This window comes from Mustela lutreola, chromosome 4 (assembly GCF_030435805.1).
Source record: "Mustela lutreola isolate mMusLut2 chromosome 4, mMusLut2.pri, whole genome shotgun sequence".
NCBI classification, from domain to species: domain Eukaryota; kingdom Metazoa; phylum Chordata; class Mammalia; order Carnivora; family Mustelidae; genus Mustela; species Mustela lutreola.
In genome coordinates this window covers 47,826,869-47,847,626 of record NC_081293.1, presented here as the reverse complement: position 1 = coordinate 47,847,626, position 20,758 = coordinate 47,826,869, and the positions used below count along the sequence as shown (strand labels likewise).

Here is a 20,758-nt window from a genome sequence, read left to right as displayed (position 1 = left end):
CAATGTGAGATGCACAGGTAAGCCTGGAGGTGAGCCCTGCAGAGAGCAACCATGCCTCTCTCACACCCAGCGGGCATTCTTGCTGCCGCCAAAGCCAGCAGCCCCAACCTTCCTTGGCCTTCCTGACTGCACTGGGGGCTGCAGAGTGTCTCCTGGCTCCTGGATGCCACTGTTCAGGCTGTTGGCAGTGAATGCCTAGGGTTCCAATCTACCCCCAGTTAGATTTAAGATTTTAAAAGCACTTAGACCACTGAAAAATCATTCCACAAAAGGAGAGGAGAGAAAGGAGCAGAAAAAATATTTGAAGAAATAATGGTTGAAAACTTCCCAAATCCAATAAAAAATCTTAATTAACACATCCAAGCATCTCAACAAAGTCCAATTAGGATAAACACAATGAGATCCACAAATAGACACATCGTATTAACTGCAGAAAGTAAAACAAGGAGAAAATGCTGCTGCAAGCAGCAAGAGAAAAAGGACACATCCTTCACAATGGAATTGCAACAATATTAATAACTGACTTTTCATCAGATATGATGGTAGCCAGAGGGCAAGGGGTAAAATTCAATGTGCTCAAAGTTGGGGGGGGGGCGCATTAGCCAAGAATTCTATACCCTGCAAAGCTGTCTTTAAGAAATGAAAATGAGATAAAGACATTCCCAGATAAACAAAAACACAGGATTTCATTGCTGGCACACCAACCTTTCAAGAAATGCTAAAGGAAGTTCTTCAGGCTGAAAGCAAGTGACCCCAGACATAATGCAAATACACATGAAGAAAATAAGGAGCTCTGAGAAGGTGGTTATGTAATTATAAAAGATAGCACAAATGAATTTTTCTTTTCCTTTCTTCTTTCAGCTGGTTTAAAAAGCAAGTGCATGAAACAGTACATATGTAACTGTACTATCTGGTCCTATAACATTTGGAAATGTAAGATATTTGCCAATAACAGCACAGAAGAGGGAGGTAGAAGCAAACCTGTCTTGGGTTAAGGAAATGATGCCAGGTGGTCACTTGAGTCCACAGGAACAAATGAAGAGAGCAACAAGCTGGAAATAAAAGGGCTAAGATGTCAAAAGTTATGGGCATATAATTGCTCTCTTTTCTTCTTCCAGCTTCTCTGAGACACATAAAATTACACAAAGTAATGATTATAAGTATTGTTGAATTTGCAACATACAAAGATATAATACGTATAACGATAATGCCCCCAAAATCAGGAAAACAGAACAGAGCCATAAAGGAGTCGCATTTCTAGATCTCATTGGAATTAAGTCAGTATAAATCTGAAGCAGATTTTACATGTTAAGATATGTAAAATAAGCCCCAGGGCAGCTACTAAGGAAATAGCTTTTAAAAAGTAGAAAAAAAATCATTAAAGAAATCAAAATGTCACATTAGAAAAGTATCACTTAATGCAAAAGAAAGCAGTACAGGAGGAACAGAGGAACAAAAAAAGACATGAGTAATTCAGAAAACAAAAAGTGAAACAGCAGAACTAAATTCAACTGTATCAATAATTGCATATATCAAATGAGCATTAATAAAAGCATTAGCAATAATATGAATGGATCAAACAATCCAAACAAAAGGCAGGGCTTGTTAATGTGAATAGAAAGTGAACTAAGATCCAACTGCATGCTTCCTACAGGATACACAATTTAGACCTAAAGATATGAATAGACTGAAAGTAAAGTGAACAAAGACCTATCGTGTACATAGTAACCATAAGGAAGCCAGCTATATTAGTATCAGACTAATTAGATTTTAAAACAAACAAACATAAATGTTACTAGAGGTAAATGGGGACACCTTAGAACAATAAAAGGACCAATTCATTAGAAAATAGTTACAACATCGATGTAGCTCACAAAGGAGTATCAAAATACATGTAGCAAAAATTGGCAGAATTGAAGAAAAAATAGTTAATTGAACAATAATAGATATTTCAACACTCCTACACTTATAACAATGATTAGAAGAATGAGACAGAACATCAACAAGGGGACAGAAGACACCAACAACACTGTGAACCAACAGACACCTACAGAACCTTCAACCACAGCAGAATTCATTCTTCTCAAGTGCCCATGAACCATCCTCAAGGACAGCCCAAATGCTATGAAACAAACCACAACAAACTTAGAAGTGCTAAAATAATACAAAGTGGAATGAAAGGAGAAATCATTTTTAAAACACATTTGGGAAACTCACAAATATGTGGATATGAAACAACACACTTCTAAATAACCAATGGGTCACAGAAGAAGCCATAAGGTAAATCAGAAAATACTCTGTGATGAATGAATGGGAAGAGACAACACACACAATTATAAGATGCAATTCAGAGGAAAATGTATACCCGTGAATATCTATATTAAAAATAGAAGAAAGATGTAGAACCATTAACCTAACTTTCCATCTCGAGAAATTTTGATGAAGAGCAAACTAAACCTAAAACAAGCTGAGGGAAGGAAACGATAAAGATTAGAATGAAGAATTGAAAGCAGAGACTCAAAGAGCTATCTGCACACCCATGTTCATAGCAGTGGTGTTCACAATAGCCAAAAGGTGGAAGCAATCCAGTTGTCCATTGACGGGTAATTAGATTAATAGAATGTGGTCTACACACACACACACACACACACACACACACACACACACACACACACAGAGAGAGAGGAATATTACTTGGCCTTAAAAAAGAAAGGAACTTTTGAAACTTGTTACAACATGAACGAACCTTGAGGACATAATGCTAAGTGAAATAAGCCAATCAAAAATGACAAATACTATGTAATTCCACTTCTACAGGGTCCTTAGAGTAATGAAATTCATAGCAACAGAAAGTAGAATGGTAATTGCCAGGGGCTGGGAGAGGTAAGGGGGTTGTTGCTTAATGGGTACAGAGTTTCACACACAAAAAGAGAGTTCCACAGGTGGATGGATGGTGATGGTTGGTGGTGGATAGTGATGGCTGTCCAACACTCTGAATGTACAGTTGACCCTTGAACCATGTGGAGGCTGAGGTGCCAAGCCCTGGAGCAGTCAAAAATCTATGTGTAGTGTGCCTGGGTGGCTCAGTGGTTAAGTCTCTGCCTTCAGCTCAGGTCGTGATCTCGGGTCCTGGGATCAAGTCCCACTTTGGGCTCTCTGCTCCACGGGGAGCCTGCCTCTTCTCTGCCTGCCTCTCTGCCTACTTGTGATCTCTCTTTGTCAAATAAATAAATAAAATCTTTAAAAAAAAAAAAAAGAAGAAGAAGAAGAAGAAGAAGAAAGTGCTGTTTAAAAAAAAAAAATCAGTGTGTAACTCTTGACTCCCCCAAAACTTAACTACTAACAGCCTTACCGATAACTTAAATAGTCAAGTAACCCATGTTACTTTTGCATGTTACATGTATTCTAGACTATATAAATAAAGCTTGCTAGAGAAAGGAGAATGCTATTAAGAAAATCATGAAGAAGAGAAAATAGTTATTGTACTGTATTGTATTCACCGAAAAAAAAATCCATGTATACATTCAAACTGATGTGGTTGAAGGGTCAACTGTTCTTAATACCACTGAATTATACATGTAAGAATAATTAAGATGGTAAGCTTTATGTTCCATATATTTTACCATAATTTTTAAAATATTTGAGTGGAAATTAATGTAACAGAGAACAGAAAAACAGTACAGGAAGTCAACTAAACCAAAAGTTATTCCTTTGAAAAGTTCAACAAAATGGACAAACCTTTAGCTAGATTGACCAAGGGAAAAAAGAAAGAAGACTCAAGTTATAAGAATCAGAAAGAAAAAAGGGGGACATTATAACTGACCTTACAGAAACGAAAATGATCGTAAGAGACTATTACAAACAACTCTATGCCACTAAATTTGATAACTTAGATGAAACAGACAAATTCTACAAAACACACAAACTACAGAAACTAACTCTAGAAGAAACAGAAAATCTGAATCTACCCACAAAAGAAAGCCCCAATTCACATGGCTTCATGAGTGCATTCTACTAAACATTTAAAGAAGAAATTTTGTAAAGGTTTTATTTATTTATTTGAGAGAGAGAGAGAGAGAGAGCGCGTGAGGGAGGCAGAGGGAGAAGCAAGCAGGCTCCCCCACTGAGCAGGAAGCCCTATGTGGAACTTGATCCCAGGACCCTGGGATCATGACCTGAGCCAAAGGCAGATTCTCAAGAGACTGAGCCACCCAAGTGCCCCTAAAGAAGAATTAATATTAATTCTTCACAAATTCTTATAGAAAATAGTACAGGACAGAACACTTCCCAAATCATGGAACTGATAAATGCTACTATGTGCATGAACCTTGAGAGCAATATACTAAGTGAAAAAAAACAGTGACAAAAGACCACATATTATATGATTCTATCTATATGAGATGTCCAGAACAGGCAGATGTATAGAGATAGAAAGTAGATTACGGGTTACTAGGAGTTGAGGAGCCAGGGTGTAGTGACAGCTAAAGCGTATGAGGTTTCTCTTTGAGGTGATAAAAGTGTTCTACAATTGGGGCACTTGGCTGGCTCAGTCAGTAGAACATGTAACTCTTGATCTCAGGGTCATGAGTTCAAGCCCCACATGGGGTGTAGAGACTACTTCAATAAATAAAATCTTTTTAAAATCTATTCTATAATAGGTCGTAGTAATGGTTGAGCAGCTCTGCATATACTAAAAGTCACTGACTTCTACACTTTAAATGGGTCAATTATATGGTATGTGGATTCTGTCTCACTAAAGGTGTTACCAAAACAAGCACTCCCACTCCACTTTTAAATATTCTATACACTGAGCTCATAATATTTCATTTGAAATAGAGGTTTCCAGGCTTATAAAAGCCTTGTCTGCCCATTCCTTCATTCCAGAAGGCTTACACTGAGCGCCTGCTGTGTGTGGTATCTTGGTCCAGCAGGGGAATACAGAGATGAATCCAGCCCAGCACCTGCCCCTGGAGTTTGTGGTCAGGTGAGGGTGGAGAACATCTAATAAATTCCAGCCTGCCAAAATCTCTAGTACCTTGCCACATAGGCACACTCCCCATCATTACCCAAAGGAGGAAAAAATAAAATGCTAGCCAACATTTATTAAGTGCTTACTGTATGCCAGACACTGTGTTAAGTACTTTCCATGCATTACTTCCTTGGACCCTCACAACGTTACTCTGTGTTGGTACTCTCATTAGCTTTGTTTCACAGATGATGAAACTCTCATGACTAGTAGAGGAGGTCCTTGGGCCTGCAGGAGTCTCCGATAGAATCAGGTTTGAGGTAGAGCTTGAAGAGGGCCTCTACCAGCTCGAGAGGGAAACTGAGGCCCCAGAGGTCATGGGCGTCTCAGCCTGGATTGGTATGGATGCTCAAGAAAGCAAAGAGGACTGAGGTCCCAAGCCTCGGGCTCTCATAGACACTCTGCCCTCTCCCCAGCACTTCAGGTCTCTGAGACTCTGTTTCTTCACCTGTAAAATGGGCCAGTATTTCTTCTGCAGAAGAGGTAAGAGCCCTGCACGAGTGCACTCTCTATGTATCCATATAAAAGAATATAAAGGAAGAACCATGGTTTGCACAATGCTAGAAGTCAAGAGGCACTGAGGTCAGGGACCCTCTGTCCCCACTTTTAGGAGAGCCCTGGCCCCTCTAAAGAGAGGGCTGGGCATGCACACACACTCACCCGGACGCCTTCACTGTCCCTCCACTAGCTGCCTCAACATCCCTTGCTTTTGGATACTGCTCACCCTTCTTCCAACAACCAGCCAAGCCCCCTCAAGTTCTCCTTCTCCTGGAAGCTTTCCCAGACCTCCAGCTCAGCACGCCCCACCTTCTCGGAGCCCTAGGGGCCCCTGTTGGTGTCTGAATGTCACCTGCTGGCCGGGGTTGAAATTCCAGCACCTCCACAGACTGGCTCAATGATCCCGTGTGAGTGCTTGACTCACTCAAAGCATCACTTAACGAGAGGCTAATGAGAGACTTGACACGTCGGCTAATTGTGAGCCCAGGCTGCAGGCAGGAGATAATGAGGGAAGTTTCCAAGGTATGGTAAGTGACTGAAAGTCCCCTCGGAGAGGCTCAGCTGGGGAAGGTGCAAGGGGCTGCTGCCAGGGTGGGCTGGGGGCACATCCTTGAGGACCAATGGGATCCTGAGTCGCCTGCTTGCACCTCATCCCGTCTGGAGAACCCCTGGGAGGGGTAGGAGGTCTTACCCTGTGTTGGGACCTCCTCATCCCAAGGGCCCCTGGCTTCCTGCGTATACTGAGGGCGGACAGCGCCCACTGGAGTGTGGGGTCTGGAGAACAGCCATCAGTGGGCCAGCTCCCACACTCAGGGTCAGGGGTGGGCTTCCCTTAACCAAGGGTTGGGGGAGGCTGAGATCACCGGTATACACAGGTATATGTGGGACTTCTACTAAAATGCAATTACAGGCTGGGCCTAAGACTGCATTTCTGACAAGCTCCCAGGCAGCTATCCTGGCCATACTTCACACAGTGAGGACCTAAAGCACGGCACAGCTATTGCTGAAAAGAGCCACAAGCAGCAAGCACATCTTGGCCTCCAAGTGTCTGGAGGCACCCAGCCCCACCCAGCCACACCCTGGGCTCCCACCATCTGGTGGGTAAGACTACATGGATTTTCTGAGTTTCCAGGATCCCATTTCCATTACATATGTAAAATGGAAGCAAAAAATACACATTACAAAAACATTAGAAATTTTGAAAAAATAATAGGGAAAAGAATCACGGATCCATCTCGTACTGTATTGGAAATGACTTTCCCCTCTCTCCCCAGGCTGCCAGAGCCCAGCTGGCCAGAGTCAGGAGTCATTCTGCAAGTGGGACCTGCCCCCAGGAGCCCCAGCCCATCACAGTGAAGCACTGGGTGGGAGATGGGGCTGCTCCCCACATTCTCCATCGCCTGGCCCCCTTCCCACGCTGAGAGAGAGGCCCAGCCTGCAGTGCCGGAGGCCTTCACCCAGACCTACCCTGTGGGGGGCACAAAGTCAGGGGCAAGGCCCTCTCCCCTCCCCCGTTACAGGCAGGAGACTGAGGAAACACTGCTGCGGAGGAGGGAGAGGTGGGGTCTGGGGGAGGGGGTGCACATCTGGATTCCTGGCCCAGAGCCTGCATTCTTTCCCTGTGAGTGTGAGGAGATGGGGTCTCTCTCGGGAGAGCTGCGAGGAGGCTGCTGGCCCCCGTCCTGCCCCACTGTAACAGGACCCACCCTGGCAGGAAGACTGGCGGAGACGGGAAGGCCCGGAACCTCATTTGGGGGCCCTCACCCAGATTGCTCACTAGCCAGGGCAGGCCCAGGCTGGGGCTCTGTCCCATCCACGCCAGCCAGTGCCTCAGAAATACCAGAGGGGAGGAGAAGGTGGAGACCAGAGGGCACAGGGCCACTTGTTGGTGAAAGGGGCCCTGGGGGTGGGAAGGTGGGGGAGGGGGGAGGGGGGGCCGCTCAGCCTGTTCTACCCAGAGAAGCGGGGCGCCTTACCTGGGGGCAGTCCTTGATGTAGTGTCCTTTGTTGAAGCACAGGTGGCACAGGTAGTTGGGTGGGGGCCGCTTGCTGGGCTTGCGGGTCTCAGAGGTGAGGGTCAGGTCTGAGAAGTGCTCAGTGAGGGAGCTGAGGCCATCGGCGATGTTGTTGAGGGAGCCGTAGGGCGAGGCGCTCTTGTACACGCTGCTGCTCAGTGCCTGGGAGGAGGGACAGAGATGTGAGGGCTCCCCGGGCCTGGGCACGATTGTTTGCAGCTATGGCCTCACGGGCACATGTCCATGGGCACATGCACGCACACTTGTGAATGCACACTCTCTAGCTGCCCGGGAGCTCTGGCCCCCTAGAGCCCGAGTTCATATCCCAACTCCTGCTGTGCATCCACAGGCAAGCCAGTGAGCGGCTCTAGGCCCCCGGGGCCCTATCTGGAAAACAGAAGTAATGAGAGCCACCTCCTAGGGTTTCTAGGAGGCTCAAGTGAGGTCACTGCATCTCCCATCTGGCACTGAGGAACCACTCAGTAAGAAGTGAGGAGGAGGAAGACGTTCTCATTAGTTCTTTACACATTCCCAGGAGGTAAGCAGGCATAGCAGAAAGCAAACTATTGGATCTGGGGCTTTGCCATTTACTAGTGTTTTAAACAAGTCACTTATTGCTCAGCTGACTCAGTTTCCCCATCTTACAAGAAAGAGGGGCATCAGCGTACAGGATTGTTCCCATTGTACAGAAGAGAAGACTGAGGTTCCACACTCTGCCTGGTCTCCTGTGGCATGAGGCCTGTGCAGACTGTGTCCGGGGAGCCCCGAGGCTGGCCCAGGCCTGCCCTCTGTGAGCCCAGGAGGAAGTGGCCCACCTCTCCCACCTCCAGCTGACAGGAACCAGATGTCTTGCCTGGCTTCAAAGCAGACGCGGCCCAGGCCCCCTCCTGGTGTATACAGCCTCTATTTATAGGAGTCACGGGCTCTGGGCAGCCAGGCACACTGGAATTTAGCAAAGGTGGGGCCTGTGGTGAGGTTGGCAGGGAACAGCCATGGTCCCCTTTTCCTGGGGCAAGGCCAAGGCTGTAAAGAGGCAGCTCCTCCAGAAGGGTCAACGACAAACCTGCGCATGGGGCCTGGGCATCCTCTGGTTCCCGCTTAAGGTGCTTAAGGATTCTAGGAGGGAACCACAGACCTTGGGGAGCCTTGGGTCTAATGGGAAGAAAGCCTTGTTCCTGGAAGTCTCCAGGCCGCTAGAGGAAGACGGCCCCTGAGAAGAGGTAGCCTCAGTCTCCCTTACGAAGACAGGGCAGATGGAGGCTCAGAGTGGGCACCGTCCCTCCTTCCTTGTGGGCAGGGAGGGAAGGGAGTGGAGAGCAGGCCCCTGGAGATCAGGCACCCCTCCCCAAACCAGGGCAGATGCCACCCCTCACACATGTATACCTCAGCCTCCCCACTTATTCCATCTCTGGGAGCCTGGCATTCCCTCCTAGAGGATACAATCCTCACCATCTGCGGACCACCACTCTTCTTGGCTCCCTGGACACCCTGCTCTGTGGCCTGGGGCCAGTCCTTTCCCTCTTTGGGCCGTGGTTCCTGCTCCTATAGGTTTAGACTGGAGCCTAGGAAAAAAGATGCAGTGACCACGTCTAAAAAGCATCCAGGCTGAACACCCAGTCAGCCAGCCTATGATGTCTGGGCATGGGACTCAAAGGCTCCTGAGGACCATCTCTGCTCTACCACTGCCCAGGGCTATCATGAAACCCAGGACCAGTGCAAAATACCACACCTTGCCTTCACTGTGAGGGTGATTATCCAGCTCTCAGATGAGCCGAGAGAATGGTCCATCCTGAGAGGCAGAGGGTCTCCCATACCCGTAGGTGTGCGAGATGGTTCTGGAAAACCAACGGTTCTGGACAAGAGGTGTGGAGAGGGGTCCAGTGTCCACAGGATTTGATCCCAGCCCCATCTACTGAGCAATTACAGTGTCCCAGGGGCTGGAAGCTGTACACTTATTAAGACAGCCGACGCTCACCACAACCTGTGGTGCCATTTTACAGATGAGGCAGTGTGTCCAACTTTGTACTGAGCACCTTGAGAAACTGAACCAATACAGTTTTCTTGGCCCTACCTCAGACCTACCTACCTACCAAAGTAGTCACCTGGCACCGAGAGCCTGGAGCCTACAGCTTTAATGTGGTAAGAAATTCATTACAGAGAATGGACCATTTTAGTTCTGGTTTTCAGCGTACGGTTCCGTGGCACTAAGTACATGCCCATGACTTTGCGACCACCAACCACCACCACCCACTTCCAGTACTTTTACATCGCTCTAAACCGAAACTGTCTCCCCCTGACGCACTAACTCTCCGCTCCCACTTCCCCCAGCCCAGATCTGCACGTTCAAGCTCCCCAGGGCGGTCTGTCCAGAGGGCCCAGCTCTACCTGGCCTTTCCAAACACCCAGGTCTCTCCTTAGCTTGAGTGGAAGCTTCTCCTCACCCAAACAGGCCTGAGGGAGGGCAGCACCACCACAGCCTCCTGGAGAAAAGTTCATCCAGAAAAGAAACTCCCAACTCCAAATGGTGTGACTCACCCTCATGGCCGGGAAATGCAATTTCACAAATAACAGCCCTCTTCATTTTTTCCCCCCGTTCTCTCTTTTCTTTTTTCTTCTTCTTCTTTTTTTTTTTTTTTTTTTTTTTTTTCTGGATAAGATTTAAGCAAGTTCACAGGAATCGGGACTGTTTTGGCAGCAAACTGTCAAGAGGAAGGGGAAATCTGGTGGGTGCCAAAAAGTGCATTAATTACACCCTGAACAGCCTCTCCCCTGCCTTGTGGCCACACTGCCCTGCCCACGGGTGACCCCTCGGGCATCCCTGGGCAGCCAGAGCCCTCCGAGCAGGCTGTCCTCTCCCCGGCAGCTGGACACCCGCACCCCCCACCTCAAGAGGGTCCTACGAGCAGCTCCGGGAAGAGAAGCGAGGTCAGAGCTCTCCTATTCACCGCTTCTGCCCCCCTCCCTCGGGTGCTCTGGCCTGTCCCTCCTGGTGGCTCCACCTCCCTTCCCCCAGCCTCAATTTAAGACGACACCACCTTCAAGTGGAAAGGAAGGAGCAGAATAGCTGACCCAACTGCTTGCACATTCCAGATGGAGAAACTGAGGCCCAGAGGGGCCCAGGGCACAGACCAGGGCACACAGCCAGGCCCGAGGGCCATGAGTCCTGCTTGCCAGCTGGCTAAGAGAGCGGGTGGGGCAGCAAACTGTTTCCTCTCGCAAGCCCCAAGGAGCTCCGGCCATGGAGGTGAAAGGCAAGCTGCTCTTAGACCTTTCCCTGGCCGGCCTGCGGGGATGGGTCAGCACAGACGCCAGGACACACCGTGTTCCGGCCCCTCTGGCTGCGGAGGCAGGCCTGGCCTCGGGCTTCCCGTTTGTAAACTGAACCCGGAACAGGGAAGGAAGGCAACATGGATGACCTTCGCAGTCCCGCTTTCTTAGGGTCCAGACACCAGCTACTAAAAGACCACCCCAGAGCCCAACATGCGGAGGGCACTCGGTCACTCTGGGCACCTCCTTTCCAAGTCCTGCTGCCTATAGCTGGAAGGTGAGGCCCAGCAGGAGTGGCCCTTCATCAGGGAGCCCCGAACTCCCTAACGGCCGTGCTTCTCCTCCTGGTGTCCCATGGGGCACCTGCTCTTCCCCCTCTAGTTCTATACTGGCTGTCCCCCCAGGGTGCCCTGTGTCCATCCAACCTCCTCCAGGACGTGGCTCTCGACTGGTCATACCTCTGGTGGTGTGGCCCGAACCCATCCCTTCCTCTTACTCAGACCTCAGATGCCCCTGCCTCCTCCAGGGGCCTCCTGGACCTCATGGCCATAGCCTTGTCTGTCAGGGCTAGGCTGGGTGGGGATCACCCTGTGACTCTGCTGCCCTTGACTGAAGGAGCTCTGAAGCCTCTTCATTTCCCCACAGGGCTGGACATATCAAAAGGCAAAAATTCTGCAACATTCCGTCACCCCCAGAGCCCAGACTGTTTCTGCCATCCCTCATACCTGCCACTGTCCCGGGTACAAATCATCAAAGGCAGAGAAGGGTCTGAGAACCCTACACAACAGATGAGGCAGTGAATGCCCTAACACCTCAAAGATTCAGGCTGGGGGGGTCTCTGAGTTGCCACAGACGAAGTGGAAGGCACTCTCACCCCAGATTAAGCCGCTCTGGACACTGGTTGAGGGCAGCCCCACTACTGTGGTGGATGGAAGCCACTGGGCCCAAATCACCAGACTAAAGGAAGAGACCACCTCTCCCTCCTCCCCACTCCCAGCAGCTGGCAGGAAGTGTGGGATCCTCATACCATATCTGGGGGACGGAGCATTGGACTCCCGCCCATTCCTGGAACGTCTCGGAGGCTCTGGCTTGGCTGTTGGGGAAAGTTAGAGGGGAAGATGCTGAAATCTATTCTCATCCTGCTTGTGTCTTAGACGTCACTGGATCCTTTCTCTTTCCTGGTCTTTTAATACTTGCAAGAACACTATTTGGATGGGCATTATTGGCTCCATTTTACAGGAAACTGGGGCTCAGAAAGGCTGAGTAACTTGCCCAAGGTAAAACAGCCAGCATGTGGCTAAGCAGAGACTGACACCCAGATCAGCCAGCCTGTTACATTTCATCTCCCACATGGCCTCCAGGCTTGGCTTCTCCTACAGTAAGGGGAGCCAAAGGAGAACACAGGGGTGGACCACTCTCCCTTGGGCCTTTGACTTCATATCACCAAGCCCCTCGGCCCTGGCAAGATGAGGCACCACCTTCTCTGTGCTGCATGAGGGGTCTGGGTCCTCGGGCTGGGGGTTCTGTAGAGGGACTTGGAGTGTGCAGGCCAAGACTTCCAGGGCTGACTCAAACTGCCACACACTGTTGGCCCTCCCAGGATCAGAAGAGGGTCCAGAGGTTAGGGCAAGTGCAGAGAAGCCTGCTCTAGGGAGAGGAAACCAGTGCAGAGAAGAGAGGAGAGACAGCTGGCAGAGGTGGAAACACCCACAGAGAAGGACACGGCAGTGCACAAGGCCACAAGAAGGGGAGCGTTTGAGGAAATTGACCGGAGCAAAGGCTGAGTCTTGTCCGAAACCCGAGGCCAGAGAAGGCTCTGAAGGGCGCATGTGGGGGGTGGGGGGGATTCTCCAATCCTAGTTCCCAGCTCTTCTTTCATCAGCTGGACAACTGCTTTCTCATCCCAAAATGTCACCCCGCACCCCCTTCCGGACACACGGACACATGCACACACACGTGCACACACATACGCACCCACACCCTTCTCTTTAACACAAGAAACCATTCATTTCACAAATGGCTCCACCCATTCTCCAAGGGGATCTGCACTTCTTCTACCCCTAGGGTCTGTCTGGGGCTCCAGTCCCCAGAGTCACACCCCTCCCCCATCCCCAGGAACAGGTGGATGTGTACTGCCCTTGGGAAGAGGAGACCACCCATTGGCTGATGGGAAAGTGAACTCACACCTTGACTAAAGATTTCTCAGGTGTGGTCAGAGAGGAGCTTGGTTCCTGCAGGCCAGGAAGCTGACCTGTGGGCCAGGAAGGTAGCAGGGCTAGCCATCACTAGAGGCAGCAACCCCTCGCCCAAGAATGCCCAAGGGCTCCACAGCCTTCTAGAGGCCCATTCAAACACAGTTCCCCATACACAGCCGGAGCTCAATGAGAGATTCTAACTTAAATAAGCAGTCTGTGTGCCTTTTGGAGGTAGGGGGGGATGGGGAGAGAGAAATGAGGAGAAGACCCAGAGAGGGAGGAGCACAGTGGTGGCAGGACACACAGAGAAGTCCCAGGGCGAGCCTCCCTCCAGACTCCATCCCTCCAGGTCCTGCCCAGCTCTCGGCTCACCCGACAGGTGCCCACATTTTCCAGCCATATGCCCTCCACCCAGCTAGAGCATAAGCACTGGGGACCAGCTGCCTCTCGCTCTAGAACGTAGTCATGGAATGAAAGCAGAAAGCACGAATTTGATAACCTAAGGGCTGAAAAGGACCCCAATATTCAGCCAGTCCAAGGGTACCACTGAGGTCTGCTGCCCCTATGGCAGGTGGCCTCGGTTTGGATCTGTTGTCGACACGGCGGGGTGCCAGGAGCAAGTTGAAATAACGGGGAAGGTGTGTGTCGGTGTGTGCATGGATGCCTCTGCTCTGTGCATGAGCGCTGAGAAGAACTCTGGTGATATTCAGCTTCTCGAAGAGGTCCAGAGTCGAGAACCATGAGCATACCTAAGTTGCTGCTGGAACACCTGGAGGGACAGGGCTTTTCCATCTCCCAAGTCAGCTTTTTTCCAATCAAGCAATCCATAAACATTTTGCCAGTGAGATAAAACAGGAGATAAGAAGCTGAGGAGGGAGCCCCTGGGTGGCTCAGTCAGTTAACTGGCTGCCTTCAGCTCAGGTCACGATCCCGGGGTCCTGGGATGGAGCCCCACTTCGGGCTCCCTGCTCAGTGGGGAGCCTGTTTCTCCCTCTCCCTCTGCTGCTCTCCCTGCTTATGCTCGCTCTCTATCTCTCTGTCAAATAAATAAATAAATAAAATCTTTTTTTAAAAAGAGAGAGCGAGGGGCTGAGGAGATCATTCATGTTGTCACAAGTCACCCGTCTACCTAACCACTTAGTACCTGAACACTGGTCAGTCCCAGGCACTGACCAACAACAGCAGGTGGAAAAAGACAGGATTCCCACTCTCTGCATGCTGACAATGTAGACAGACCCACATACAGCGGATGCTCGTCCACAGAAGCAAATGCTACGACATGCCTCACCGGAAGCACGTCCCGCTCTTCTGCCACAGCCTGCGGACACTGGAAGGAGGTGAGCTTCCCCGTGGCAGCTGGGGAAGGCCTCTCAGAGAAGGGGCGGCCTCTCATGCCAGATAGAAGTTGGAATCTGTCAGTTCTTGAGGGCAGGCAAGAGCATTTGAGGTGCAAGCAGCAATCAGTTCAAAGCTTAGTGCCTTCTCGAAGCTTTACAGTATAGAGGACAGAATAAAAGATGATGCTCCATGGGCGCCTGGGTGGCTCAGTGGGTTAAGCCGCTGCCTTCGGCTCAGGTCATGATCTCAGGGTCCTGGGATCGAGTCCCGCATCGGGCTCTCTGCTCAGCAGGGAGCCTGCTTCCTCCCTCTCTCTGCCTGCTTCTCTGCCTACTTGTGATCTCTCTCTGTCAAATAAATAAATAAAATCTTAAAAAAAAAAAAAAAAGATGATGCTCCAGCACACCCACAGTCACACGGCCCAGACCAAGCCTCCTGAGACCTCGGCTGGAGCCCGAGTCCTGCCACTGATGCCCTGACTGTATCATCCTCTTCTTGAAAAGCCTTAGTTTCCCCACCTGGACAATGGGGACACTGCACAATGACTGTGCCATGAGAGAAAAGTGCCAGCAAGTGCTCATGCCCATCCTCTGACTCCCCCAAGCCAGGCCATCCTTGGACTTCCATCCCAGGGAGCCCCACGCCCTGTCTCTGGGGAGGGGCTGGAGCCATGGGTACGACTGAGGTAGGGACACAGCGCGACGGCCGGGACCCGTGATGAATGGACCAGTGCCTACCACTCCTCAAAAGGTCTGAGATTGGGGGGCAACACATCAGAGGCCCCAGAGCTTGAAAGAACGTTCCTGGGGATTGCCTGCCTTGCACTGGGGCCCCGAGAACAATCCAGGCGACAGCCAGCACAGTGAGCCACAGAGCCAATTCTAGCTGGAATATGGAGGCATTCTGCATGTAGCCCGGCCACCGACTCGCTGAGGGTGCCTTGCCAGGCCTGCTTTCTCTTCTAGAAAGAGATAAAGAAAGAGATGCCAAGAAGAAAGCACTGCCCAAGAGTAAGGGACCATGACTCGGGGCTGCCTTCTCTGCAAGGAGCCCCTTTAGGTGCTGACAGAGCCTGGCTCACTGCCACAGCTCATTACAGATTACTAACCCTGCCTGCTTTCTTCCCTCCCACCTGACTCAGAAGGTCCACAAGGTGTGGCCTCCCCTCTGAGTCCAGGCCTGCCCAGTCAACTTACTTTGACGGAGGGAGGATAGGACCACCTCAGCCTACAGGCCCTCGAGTGATGGCCCTCCTTGTCTGAGTCAGAGCTCAGCTTCCCAGGGCTGGCCAAAGGGGCCAGGCAGACTCCCAGGCTCTGCTGGTCTGGAAGGCCCATCCCTCCTGGGACCTGGCGCTGCCCCCTTCCCACCAACACACACAGACCACGAAAGTTGCTAGGAATGAACTCCAGCCCCGAAAGCTCACTCTCAGCCCCACTGAGGCAAACCTCCATCCTCACACAGGCTGGGGCTTCGTCTGCACCTGCGCCCTGGTCAGGTAGCCTGGGCTCACCTGCACCTGTGGGCAGCACAGGTGACACACAAAACCTTCACAGGACTGTCAACACCCAGGGGCCCTTGAAAGCAGGACACCTAAGTGGCGCCTCGAAGGGTCTAATAGCCCTCTCTGCAGAAGGGCTTAAACCCTGTGCATAAAGCCTCGGGATATCCCTGCTGCCTTCAGTGGACAGGCTAGCGCCGCAAAGACAAGGAGGTCTGCAGTGCTGGGGTTGAGAGCGCCAGGATCAGGGTGGGGCTGGGGAGAGGGCTTGAGTCAACAGCTCCTGGAAGAATGTCCTAAGGGTTAGAAGAGATGTGCCTTAACAGAGCCGTCCCTGGGCCTGGAGATGTTCAGAAGAACACTGTCAAACATTTTATGCCAAAAACATTCTCTGGTCAAATACTGATGGAAATGTAGGGCTGACGAGAGGGAAATACGTTTCTATGCTGCGGGACTTCTCAGAGCCTTCACAGTGCTGGGGGTTGCGGGGGTGGGGGCATTGTGTGTCTCCAAGGGAAGGACAATCTTTTGCTTTCCAGACAGATTTGACCCCAAAGCCCTTCCCCCAGCCTCCACAAACCATGGTTTCACTGTAAAGCCACGTCTGTCTATCCCTGGAGGAAGAGGGAAAGATAACAGCCGCCCTCAGACTCTGACCTGGAGTGGGACAGCCATAGCTCCTCTTGAGGGAGTATAGGCACAACACAGGAGGGCTTCTGGACATCCCTCTGAGGGGCCCAAGAGCTAATTCTCATTCTCACAATGAGGGGTATGTCTCCTTTTCTGGAGGTAGAGTCCCACAGCTCCTACACTGCTCTGAACTTAAATTCCAATCTAATCTTGGCAGGGAAGACCCCCACACCACCCAAGCCCCCACTCCCTCTAAGAGCAGCCTTCCTTGGTACCTAAGAGGAGAGCAAAGGGGCTCAGCCAAGAGCCCCCGGAGTCTCTCTTCAAAGACATGTAGTTGTTGCCGCAGATCGGGGGCTGAAACTGAAGCTCCCAGGGCCCATATTCTAGACCGAGGCCTTTAAAAAACTGCACAAAATGTCTGTGCCTGCTTTGGTCTGGCACCTTTACCACCAGCTGAGAAGCTGAAGAGCCCCCATGGGCGTCCAAGACACCTCCGGGTGTCGCTCCTGCCCTCGTACACAGACTCTGCCATCTTTCTGCTCCTGGGGCCAGTGTTCCACTCAGAACCCTTGGCTTATCTTCAGCTTCCAGAGCTGAGGTTCCAGGGGCACAATGGGCTTCTGTGCCCCCATGTCCTCAACCCCCCCGCCCAAATCCCAGCTGCATTCATGGTGTTTTGCTATTGTGGTGGGAGCAGCCTAGGGGTGGTGCGGGAGGGGGTGGGCTCTTGGCACCGGGACCCGCGCAGACAGGCCGTGGTCAGCGGTCAGCATGCAAGTCACATCCGCAGGCACTGCCACCAGGCCTGCCAGGCCTTGTAGAGAATGGCGATGCTCCTGAGTCCCTGGGTCCCTTCACAGAGTCCCCTCCGGCCCACACATGATTTGCTTCTCCAACCAGCCCCTTGGTGGCATTCAGGTGGGGGGTATTTTTTCATGCCTTCTCAGCCAGTTGCTATTTCGGAGCCATATTAGGTCACTGGCTAAGCCCTGGACGCAGGAAAGCCCAGGAGCACAGCTGGGGCTCCAAGAGGCTTTAGGAGGCGAAGTGGGTGAGGGGTGAGAGCGAGTGAGTCGAGAGCCCAGAAAGCCATCCGGAAGTCAGCCAGCACAGCCCTCCAGTCCCTCCAAGGAAGCCACTGGTCTGTCAGCATAGGAGAAGCCCCTCTTACCTCCCCCAGCTCAGCCTGTCTGCTTGCGTACGTATCTCTCAAATCCCATCCTAAGGGGCAGCAGAGACTAAATTCAACGAATGTGTAAACTGAGGCCAAGGCAGAGACAAGGCGTTCCCCCAAAGTCAGGTCATAAGAGACTTCCTTCTACCATTGCTCTGCATAACCTTTATCAGCTTCTTTTACACTGGCCCTCCTCACAAGGGAAGCTGGGGTCAGCAGCAGCAAAGTGACCAGAGACAGGTTTCACTGAGATCCAACTGAGATCTCATGGAAATGTTAGACATTTCCAACAGAAGTCACCACTTCCTACTCTTACAGAAGACTTTGGATGGCTCCAAACTTCCAAGCCTCTCAGCAGAGACCCCCATTCAGGGAAGAAGGCAACCATTGGGTAGGAACTGGAGGAGGCTAGTAGAGGATATTTAGGGACACCCCGCCCCACTCGACCAGTGAGGGGTGAGAGAGTTCATGGTCACATGCGTCATGGTCACTGTCCTCCTTGGGATTCCCACAGCACCTGCACGAAACTACCTACCACTCACGTTGTAACTAACAATCTTGTCTGTCTTTCATCTGGGGCTCTCACTGATCTGTCCCTGCTTCCCCAAGGGCACACACAGAACTCAACAAATGTTTGGTAAGGTAACAACTAAAAAGACCCAGGTAGTGAGGAAACACCCAGAACCTGTACTCCAGTCGCCCGTCATTGGAGCCAGTTCCCTGAAGAGGTGGCAAGTCTCTTATAAGAGAGAGGATTCCCAGCCAAGAATAACTCCTCCCGTGGAGAGAGTGCTTTACAGTTTACAAAGAGCTTTGGTAGACAAATGCTTTCACTTGGCCCCAAAGGGTGGCTCTTTAGACCCATCTCCCTGCGCTATGCCCAACAGACCCAACACAGGTCAACCAGTCCTTCTCTCAGCTCACGTGGTACTGACCCACTTCTACGCCTCAGGTCAGCATTTTATGTCCACATCCTCCTCTGGCAGAGTTGAACACATTATGGGACCAGAAAGGGAAACCCTCTGCCTTTCCCCTCTCATCCTAGCACACTCGCACTTTCACAGGCCCTTGTCCCTGACTCATTCAGGACTCTGAGTCTCCTAAACCAAATGCCATGCTCAGGCTCAGAAGGAAAACGAACCTTCAAGCGTGTCCTCTCCTCCACCCCTTCCCCCTGCACACTTGCAGGGGGAGCTGCCAGAAAACAGATGAGTGAAGGCCACAGAAGGGTATCTGCAATTCCCAAAAGAGACCAGAGTCGATGGGAGGGGAGGAGGAGGAGGAGTCCAGCTGAAAGGAGAGAGGAGTGGTATCTAGGAAAGCTCTGGAGAAGACCTCTGAAAAGGGGCTGGGAGGTCCTGGCAATCTCTGTATTTATCTGGCGGGGAAGACACGCTGCCCCTTCCACTTTGTAACCGAATCCACCCAACAGGCAGACTTTGCAAAGCAGCCAGCCCAGGTTTCAGGAGAAGGCACTGGGCAGCTGAAACCTCTCCCCCAGGCTAGCCCCCCTCCCAAGAGCTCAAGAGGATTTCCCTTTCATTTCCTTCCAGTCTGGGAGGGCGGGGGACAGCACAGTCTGTGGGGTCAAGCCCTCAAAAACCACTTCCTATGTGGCTGGGGGAGGGCAAGCAGCTGGAGGATGTATCTGGGGGTCCCTGTGTAAGAACAGCAGGAAAAGCCCTGCTCTCCAGGGTGCCCTTTGGGTCAGCCACCACCGAGGTCGGAGGAGAAAAGATTTTAGGCCCCTGCAGAGAAGCTCAGAGCAGAATCTGCACTCCCGGTCCCAGCGAGCGGTGGCCAAGAGGGGGATGGGGCTGGGCGTGGGAAGGACACTTGGAAGGGGCTCTCCGCCCTGGCCGCGCCCGGGCTGTCTGGAGAGAATCCGGAGCCCCCCGCCCAGCCCGGGCTCCCCCCAGTTCCCTTCAACAGGGCGCTCCGAGCTGGGAGAGGGAGCAAGAGGGCCCCGCCCGCGCCTGAGCTGCTGGGAGCCGGGCTCAGCCGGGAGGTGACGCGCTCCCGACGCCCCGGGGACATCGGGTGGCGAGTTTGGCAGAGCTGAACGAAGCCAAGCCAAGCAGGGCCGGGCAATACCGAGCCGGGCCGGGCCAGGCCAGGAAGAGTCAGGCGGATAGGAAAAGGCCCGACGCGGTCTACGGAGGGCGGGGGCGCGCGGGGGCACCCACCTCTCCGCGCTGCAGCTGGAAGAAGCTGTTGAGATAGCTGGAGTGCAGGGGCGAGCCCAGCTGCTCCGGGCGGCCCTTTCCGAAGGCCAGTTCTGGGGGCGCGGCGCCTGCGGGCGGTTCGGGCCGAAAGGCATCGAAGGCGCTCGCCTGGTGCGTGTCCTGCAGCGACAGGTAGACCCAGTTGAGTAGCTGGGCGGGCTGGTACACCGAAGCGGCGCTCGTGTCGATGGCCGACAGCAGGCTCATTTTGCGGCGGCGGTGCCGGCCCCTCCCCGGCCGCCCGCTTGCGCCCCCCTCCCCCGCAGCGGAGGGGCGGGCACCGGGGAGCCTGCGCCCACTGCCCACCGCCCGAGCCCCGACGGCGATCGCCCAGTGCCGTGAGCACTGCGCTCTGCCCGCAGCCGCCGCCGCCGCCGCCGCCTCCCCCCGACTGTAGCCGCAGCGCGCGCGGGCGGAGGAAGGAGGCAGCGAAAGTTGGGCAGGAAACTTTTGGGCCCGCCCCCTCCGCGCCGCCCGCCCCGCCCCGCCCCGCGATCCGCTATCTGCCTCAGTGCTGACCCCTTCGGCAGCCGCTCCCGGGGCGGGCTCCAAATGGACCACGCCCCTTATACACTGTCCTCGCCTGCCATTGGTCGTCTCATTGAATATGGAGTAGTGGGGCGGGGAGAGCGAGGAATTAGGGCTCATCTGTGCTTGCCGCAGTCTGCTGGCCCGCCCATGGGCGGGCCCCTTCCAGGCCCTACCCCACCCCTAGCCCGCCCACCCGCCCTACACCCGGAGCCTGCGGGAGCTCAGGACAGCCCCGGCCTAATCAATCTGCTCTTTCTCTGCTTGGAGCTCTTCTGTCTCTCGTTCTTTCTAAATCCACTGCAATTATTTCATTTTCACTCGTTTCTCTTGCCGGATTTTTCTTCCTTTTTCATTC

General features: G+C 52.2%; 1 protein-coding gene across 1 annotated transcript in view; it reads right to left on the bottom strand.

Moving 5' to 3' along the window:
* The window catches only part of ZCCHC24 (zinc finger CCHC-type containing 24), a 60,719-nt gene extending 40,447 nt beyond the window's left edge, over nucleotides 1-20,272 (bottom strand). Inside the window, exons 1-2 of the mRNA XM_059169775.1 lie at nucleotides 19,834-20,272; nucleotides 7,501-7,701 (exon numbers count right to left, since the gene is read on the bottom strand). Of these exons, the coding sequence (XP_059025758.1) occupies nucleotides 7,501-7,701; nucleotides 19,834-20,079 (447 nt within the window). The 5' untranslated portion in view covers nucleotides 20,080-20,272. The remainder of the gene's footprint in view (nucleotides 1-7,500; nucleotides 7,702-19,833) is intronic.
* Between the last annotated feature and the right edge of the window lie 486 nt (nucleotides 20,273-20,758).